We start from the raw sequence: 8,103 nt of genomic DNA on the forward strand, positions 1-8,103 counted from the left end.
AACAGGACATGAATTAATCTGTCTTCAAATTAAAAATTTCATTATTAAGAAGGTGACATTAATTCTGAAGTATAAATAAAGTTTGAATCTTCCCTCAATTTAGAGACAAATCAACGCTGTGGGCCTTCTAAACGAATATAATCATACATGATCCCTTGGAAAGGGCTTGTGGCATTTGCTTGTGTCAAATAAATTGCGTTGTTCCCTCGAACGAGTAGAGTACCTCTTATGTCCACATTAAAGAGCCAATAGAGACCATGAATCCCGTATCTCGCTATTGCGTTATCATTTCCTATTATGCCGCTCGAAAATAGTGGCGGATTATGGTCTGAAATGTTCACTCGAACCTACAAATGTTCATAAATAGCATTATTCATCATTCTCAATATATGATGTAATTCGGCGATAAGATGAAAAATGCACGTGCTGACCTCTAATTTGGCTTGAGTTGCAGATGCAAGAGCCAATCTCAAGTTATATGTTCCACGTGGGTTGACCATGTCTAGATTAAACTTAATCTGCCATGTAGTGCCTTGGTATGTTTTCTCATCTTTTTTTCTGAGAGACATGAAATCTTGCAAAATTAATGCCTTATCAGCATGGTTAAGTTTTCTTGCTACAGACGAAAGAAACAGAGATCTCAAGCAGCAGACCATTATTCCCTACAGATGCAGTCTTATTGAAGAGAAATAACAAGGAAAAAGGAAGCCATAGGCTTAGGAGTTTCAAGTTATTTCTGCTTTTCGAAATATCAGCTATGTGGGCAAAGTTCTCTCCACCCATGTTTGGTGTGGAATAAAATCTAAGTCAAAGTCAATAATTAATTTTATTATATATCTTATAGGACACATAATTTTTCAATCATAAATTTCGTCAGGTTTTATCAAAGTCTACCAAAATTCTGATTTTAATCCACATCGATAGTTAGAATTTTCCCAAAACATGATTATATTCCAATACAGATACGTATTGAAACTGAGTAAATTTAAGATGATTAGAAATTACGTTAACCTGGTAACTTGTGCAAAAAACCAATCTTTCGTGTAATCGCTCTGACCAACTGTGTAGACCAAATCACCGTTAGGATACAACTCTGTGTATCTTTCCCATAATCCATACTGTCTAAACCTGAGGATAGGATACACATCCGCAAGTAAATTTACTGTGTCTTAGAAATTGAGAACAGATAAAAAAATAACAAATTAAACCTTATTGTCAATAACTTTGGGATCGGCTACATAAATAAAATGTTACAAGGAATACTAACCTGTCATGATTGATATAAAGTTTGTTGATATATTTAGGGTTGGGATCGGGGACGTAAAATTCTCTAGCAGAACGGTCAGGGATGCCGATTTCCCACAAGGTTGGTCCATTTCTTGGGGGCTTGTAGACAAGGTTGCCAATATTAATGAAGCAACCTGATGTTATGGTAATAGAATTTTTATTTAAGTAATCTCCTATGAATCCCGGTACCCATGCATGGAGACTATAGTCCCCGGTACGGATGTTTTTAATGGAAAAATAGCCTTCTTCATCTGCTCTTGTCCAGAATTGATAGTCCTGTAGCAAAACAAAACTTATTATACAGTTTTTGAAATGGTGGGCATTTGTTAAATGTCATACCAAAAACTAAGCAATGCTCCTCTAGTCCTCTTAAATCTCTTATTGCTCTCATTTGCAACTTAAGATACATTGAAACGAAAAATTGGCTTATCTATCATTTTAGGAACCGTATTGTCAAACTTAGATTTCTATGGAGGAGTTTGTACATGAAGTATTTTCTGGATCATGAATATTCCCACAATTATTATAAATATTCTAAAAGACCGTATACAGGAGGAAATGAATTAAATGGGGTTCAAAAATTTGTACAATTAAACAGCTGTAGATGGCAGATCAAGAAAGTAAACTTGGTTCTCACTTAATCTTGTTTCCTGTGTGAAATTTCATTGGAAGCTGGACAATTAAACAGTTGTGGATGGCAGATCAAGATTGTTAAAACAAAAGAAACGCAAATCAGTTTGCAGATTTCAAGAAAGGTATAATTGTTATTTAAACACAGAGCAGATTTTTGGTGGGAATTGAAATTTGTTTTATTATCCTTTGTGCATGATTAAGTAAATTCCTGACATGTACAACTTTCACTCATTTGCATATATGCATCGAGAGATGGAGAATCCCGAAATTGGTTTTAGACCTATATTGACGTACTCCAAGGAGGACAATTATGAGGAGCCTACGAAGTTTGTGATAAGACGGATGATTAAGCAAAGCATGAAAAGGGTACATGAGATTGTGCCTTCATTAGCTAGAGGAACGTCCCCTCGTACGTTTGTATTTTATAATAAATAATCCACAGGATATGGTATTCATGAAAAAATCACCTTGCATTCTCTTTGCCAAGATCCAACTCCCGGTGGAGCCAAGCCTACATATGCACCTCTTGCTGGAATATAATTATGACTAATATACCTGAATTTGATAAGATTTACAATCCCTTCAAAAAGTTCAGACTAGAAATAGCGTCCCAATGATATTAATTGATCTATTCAAAATCCGAATGAAAATCAACCTAGAAATGCAGTTACCTGTCTTTGACTAATAACCTGCCACTAACATTGCCACGTTTAGCTGCTGGTGGAAAATCTTCAGATTCTGGAAAACTATATGGCCAACTTTGAACTTCTTCCAGCATCTGATTCATTATTATATATGAATTTACGGTCATATGTGTCATGCATATTCAGGCGTTGATATATACATATATTGAACCTGTTTCTTTGCATCCTCCCAGAGAGAAAGCCGGTTGTCACCTTCCATATTAGAATTGAGATACATGAAAACTGGACCAAAGACTTTCTTCCATGGCTCACCTTCCCCAAATTTAGGCACCAGATCGATCCCGGCATAGTGAGCACTAATAAACATCTGAAAATACCATACAGTATAACGTATTGATCGAGTTATGCAGCTTTTATAACTAATCAAATACTTGTTAGTACATACTTACAGCGAGAGTAGTTGGGCCAACATGTGAAGTAAGATCTTGTTTGAGAGGTCCTCCTGATCGGAACTCACTGCTAGGACTGATCTGCCAAAACCCAACAGGTGGATCCATACATATCCAGCCGTGAAGTTTAAGATCTTGGTTATCGCACGAGTACTGATATTTATCATCCACCTGAGTTAATTAAAGAGCAAAATAAAAGGTGAATATACACATTTAAGAATATGACACTGTTGGGGAGCAACAATGCCATTCTTAAGTGCATGAATAGGTCACTCAAATAATGGCGGTCGAATGCATTAAAAGGTTTATCCTTCCCTGACTGGACAATATTCGATTTTCAGATGAGATTTAACTCCCAAACCAAGAAGTTGTATTATTGCCGTGTTCATGGGGTCTGTGCAACGAGAGCGTCATGTTGAGGGTGTGATTGCTGGGGAGAAACAATGTCCCTCTGAAGCCCGGGGATTGGGTCACTCAAAAGTGATGGTGTTCAAATGTCCTAAAAGGATTAGCGTTCCCTCATTGAACAACAATTGCTTTTCCAATGATTCGCGATGGTTGAAGCCTCCAACAGATAAAATCAATAAACTTGAAAAAGTATTGTACCTCTCCTTTAAATTCTGGCTCCACAGGATTCACAAGAAGGACTGCTTCTGGATGAGCCAGTTGTTGGCCTCGTCCCGGTAAACGATCATCTGGTAAGGGCACAAACCTTTGCCTGTTATCTGCCATGGCCATATAGCGAAACCTATATGTTCATTCAAGTTAGTAAAATTGTGTAAAATTATTAATGAATGAAGATTTCAGTTTTACTTGAGAAAATCAAATTTTCTTCTAAGAGGGCAGTTAGAATCACTGATTGATAAGATGGGCGAAATTAGATGTTATACTTGTCTTTCCGAAGCTTAAACGCAATTCTTATTTCATCAAGATTAAAATCGGGCCATCCCTCCAAATGCTCAAAAATGGCATACGAATAGAAGCCGGAGCAACCACGAAGCATAACGAACCTGGCAATCGTTTCGCTCACTGTCAACATGATTTGAACATGTAAGCAGCATTTCAATACATTTATGGATTTAAAACGTTTTCATAACCTTTTATCTATATTTAATGGAGCAAGCTTGCCCTCGACCGAGGTATCCCATGTTCTCAAGAACGAGAGTTCTACCTGTTCATCAGATTCTACAACGACTCTAAAGAATGTTCCTCTGATCCTGCGTTGTCACTCCTTCTGTTTATATTTTGTAAAAGAAGATATACTCATAAAATTAATTGTCAAAACATTCCAGGACAATGACCGATTATTGCAATTGCTCAGGATAATCTCTTTCAGATTCTTAATTAAAATGTCTATGGTTGACTAATTGATGAGCTCCAGGAATAGTAGAAGCCATACTCAATCAGAAAAGAATGTTATCAAATGCATTTCAACTTATTGTAATAAATATCATGCCATGGTTGCAGTCATGGCTGAAAAGCCTACTACATTCTTACTCCGAGAACCCAGTTATGGAGCATAGTCAGGCATACCAGTAGAATAGGAAAGACCCTCAGCTCAATCATGTCTACTCAGTATTAGGCCAGTCATAAAAATGTAGATAAAGGAAAAGAGGATAATCAATGCAGGGCACGGGATGGATGGTACATAGCTAGAATAATCATCATTGACCACTAAATTATAATCAACAAATTTCTCTCACCTAACTAGGATATTTTGCTTCTATACTCTCTGATTTGGAAGCTTAAACAGGAGCAAGAGGGGAAATGGCGAATTAGAATGGAGATATTTAGTTTGCATCAATTTCTCCTCTTATGCAGGAGTATTTATGGATTAGCTTGGAGGCTTTGGGGCAATTGAGTCATTATGGAAAATAAAAGGTTAGTGATGAATAGATAATCGATTCTATTATTTATTGATTTAGAAGTCATGCTTTTCATTTTCACCCACGTGTTTTAGACTTTTGCCGATTTGTAATTTAAGGGGGATGGTTCACCCCTTTGCCTGCGAACTCTTCTATTTTTCATTAGTTGTGCACTTGACATTCACCTATAGGGGGCGTGAGTTCACTGGCTCATTTTCTTGATTCAACAAATAATTCCCTAAGTCCAAGCATAGTTATTTATATTTCGGCTGCGAACTTGAAGCCTTGTAATTTTTCGGTTGTGATTTTCACGCTCTTAATAATAATTAATGCCTGGCCACGTTTAACGTTTCTTATCTTTTATTGCAAATTTGCAGATCGTCTTCATTAGCATCTCGAATTACCCCAATTCTATTGCCTGTTTCATTAGGATTCCTGACACATCAGGTTTGTTGTACTTACTTAAATGGGACTAGTCAGTACTTTGATATTGTGGCTCTGGAAGTATGATCACAGCTTTCATAATGCTGCTACTAAGGCAAGGGCCGACTTTTCCATATCCAAATATCTCATTTCTGCTCCTTGTAGAGTTTTACTCGCATAATAAACTAACAATTGCTGCTTCCCATCCTCTTTCACTAAGATGGAACTGACCGCCACTTTAGGAACTGCTAAATATAATGGTGACTTTTCCTGTTTACAGGTTTATTAATAATGGTGTTTTTTCAAAGACTAGAATCTCCCTTCAACACTTGGAAGAAAGGGGAGCACTTGTCTACCATTTGTGATACAAATTTACTCAAAGCGGCGACCCTTTTTGTTCAACTTCGTACTTCATTTGGCTTTATTGGGGACTATATTTTAGTAACAGCCTAAATTTTATTGGGATTCACTTTGATACTTCATTGATTCACCATGTATCATAGGAATTTTTCCAGATTCTAAATGCTATAAGTGGCTTTTTGCTAGAAAGCTCTTGACTATCATGTTACGATGTATACTTCCAACATTTTTCCTAGTTGTTCTGCAAACATTTAGTTCACTAAGTTCATGTCCCATAGTTGCATCTATCGGCTGATCAATTCTAGGGAACAGAAAATTGTCCTCATGATCGATTTTATTCAAGTCCATGAAATCTTGACAAGTTTTCCATTTTTCGTTTTTCTTTGGCACTATTTATTACATACCCAAACTATTTATTGAGAATTGAGAATAAAGCCATTCTCTAACAATTTGTCGACTTCATTCTTTAATGCTTCATACTTATCGGCATTCATTGGCCACCTCCTCTGCGTGTTACACTTTACACTGGTATCAATTTTCAAACCATGACATGTCACCTTCCTTAGGACCTAAATTTTCACTTCTAGGTTCTATAGATTTAATTGAAAAGGTTATAGATTGCGTATTACCTGTCTTTCCGACGTTTTCTAAACCTGCACCTCATTTGTTAGGTTCACCTTTTAGGTTCCTTATTTTCTTGTTCAGTGTAGTTTGTTCTGTTGTTAGTGTTTTAAGGTCTTCAGCTATTTTAAGTATGGTATTCACTGCCAACCTTTTCTTTTGTAGACGTCGACATTAAGCAGGGGATAGATCCTTTTGCAATCTCACTGTAATATTCTCTTTCCTTTGCTCTATGCCTACACATATACTAACTAGATCATGGCTGATCTCTTTACTTCTAGGCTCCAGTGCTTCTACCTCTTCCGTGCCTAATTTTATTCGGCTCATTTTTGCAGATTTCAGTGTTTTCTCAACTCAAATGGATAAATTCATGGTTTTCTTTGCTCAGTTTCCCACATACAAAATTATAATCAACAAATTTCTTTCACCTAGCCAAATTTTTCCTCCCCTGTACTTTCTAATTTTGATGCTTAAACAGGAGAAAGAGGAAAAATGATTATATGGGAGGAGATATTTTAATTTTGCATCCATTCCTCCTCGTACGTACGCCAGAGGATTTATAGATTTCCCTTGAGGCTTTGGCGCAATTGGATCATTCTAAAAAATAACAATTGGCGATCGCTTAGTGGGGGAATGATAACCTATTTTGTTATGCATTCACGTGTTCTTCATTGGTGTAGAAATCGTGCTTTCATTTTCATCCACGTGTGTTTTAGTAATGTTTCTGCCAGTCTGTACTTCAAGGGGATGGTTCGCCCCCTTTACCTGCAAGCTTTTCTATATTTTAATTAGTTGTGTACTTAACCTTCGCCCACAGGTGGCATGAGCTCGCAGGTTCATTTTCTTGATTCAAACAATTACATATATTTGACAGTTTTTAAATAATATGAGAGAGAGAGAGAGAGAGAGAGAGAGAGAGAGAGAGAGTATTGTACAGTTCAAATGTTCCTGTTGTTCCAGAACTTCCTGCTGTACTCCAAACAAGGTCCCAGCAGCTGCTGCAAGCTTTTCTATATTTTAATTAGTTGTGTACTTAACCTTCGCCCACAGGTGGCATGAGCTCGCAGGTTCATTTTCTTGATTCAAACAATTACATATATTTGACAGTTTTTAAATAATATGAGCGAGAGAGAGAGAGTATTGTACAGTTCAAATGTTCCTGTTGTTCCAGAACTTCCTGCTGTACTCCAAACAAGGTCCCAGCAGCTGCATAGAATTTCAAAACAAACTGTTATGTCTCAACTAATTCAGAAATCAACATGCTTTTCCAGATAACGGAGAAGCACGTTCTAGCTTAGATAATATGTGTCTTTGGGAATGCATCTACACCTGATCAGAAGTTCATGATTGAAAAGTGTAATTAATAGAATCAGTATTTCACTCATTTTTATTATTATTATTTTTCTAATCAAGCATGGATAGAGTTTGAACAAAATGAGAATCGAGACGATTGAATCGGAGTGTAGAGGCGTGGAACTAGGTTGGACTAGGGGCGCCAGCATCATGCAAGTTGGAGAACAAGGCAAAAACAGGGCGGATGCAACTTGCTAATTATCGCCCGTGCAATAAATAGAAGAGAGACCAAAAAAAGGGAAGAAAAAGAAAAAAGAAAAAAAGATGGGCAATCAAACGAAGGCTCTAGTGACATTCATAGTACCAAAATCTCGTGCCTGGATTATGTGTAAGAAGAAAATATCCTTGAATTTGTTAATTCAGACTGATTACCCTCTATTTGATGCTTCATTGAGGACTTCAAGCAGATTGTCGATGCCATTATATTGAATTCCAGTCACAATACCATCTGGTTTTGATAATGTTATT

The 8,103-nt window shown here is 36.8% G+C and overlaps 1 protein-coding gene across 3 annotated transcripts; it reads right to left on the bottom strand.

Moving 5' to 3' along the window:
* LOC111396079 (probable rhamnogalacturonate lyase B) lies at nucleotides 1-7,283 on the bottom strand. 3 transcript variants are annotated; one of them, XM_023022359.1, is made up of 12 exons: nucleotides 7,218-7,283; nucleotides 4,111-4,230; nucleotides 3,904-4,023; nucleotides 3,620-3,761; nucleotides 3,014-3,184; nucleotides 2,776-2,931; nucleotides 2,592-2,698; nucleotides 2,388-2,475; nucleotides 1,268-1,563; nucleotides 1,012-1,128; nucleotides 432-558; nucleotides 1-347 (listed from the first exon to the last, which is right to left on the bottom strand). In XM_023022359.1, the coding sequence occupies exons 3-12, from the start codon at nucleotides 4,014-4,016 to the stop codon at nucleotides 111-113; spliced, it is 1,554 nt and encodes a 517-aa protein (XP_022878127.1). In that variant the 5' UTR covers nucleotides 4,017-4,023; nucleotides 4,111-4,230; nucleotides 7,218-7,283; the 3' UTR covers nucleotides 1-110. The 3 variants fall into 3 exon arrangements, with proteins under 3 accessions (XP_022878127.1, XP_022878124.1, XP_022878126.1); XM_023022356.1 differs by lacking the exons at nucleotides 4,111-4,230; nucleotides 7,218-7,283 and having other exon boundaries at nucleotides 3,904-4,104; XM_023022358.1 differs by lacking the exons at nucleotides 3,904-4,023; nucleotides 4,111-4,230 and having other exon boundaries at nucleotides 2-347; nucleotides 7,218-7,272.
* Nucleotides 7,284-8,103: the final 820 nt, after the last annotated feature.

This window comes from Olea europaea, chromosome 6 (assembly GCF_002742605.1).
Source record: "Olea europaea var. sylvestris chromosome 6, O_europaea_v1, whole genome shotgun sequence".
Classification (NCBI taxonomy): Eukaryota; Viridiplantae; Streptophyta; class Magnoliopsida; order Lamiales; family Oleaceae; genus Olea; species Olea europaea.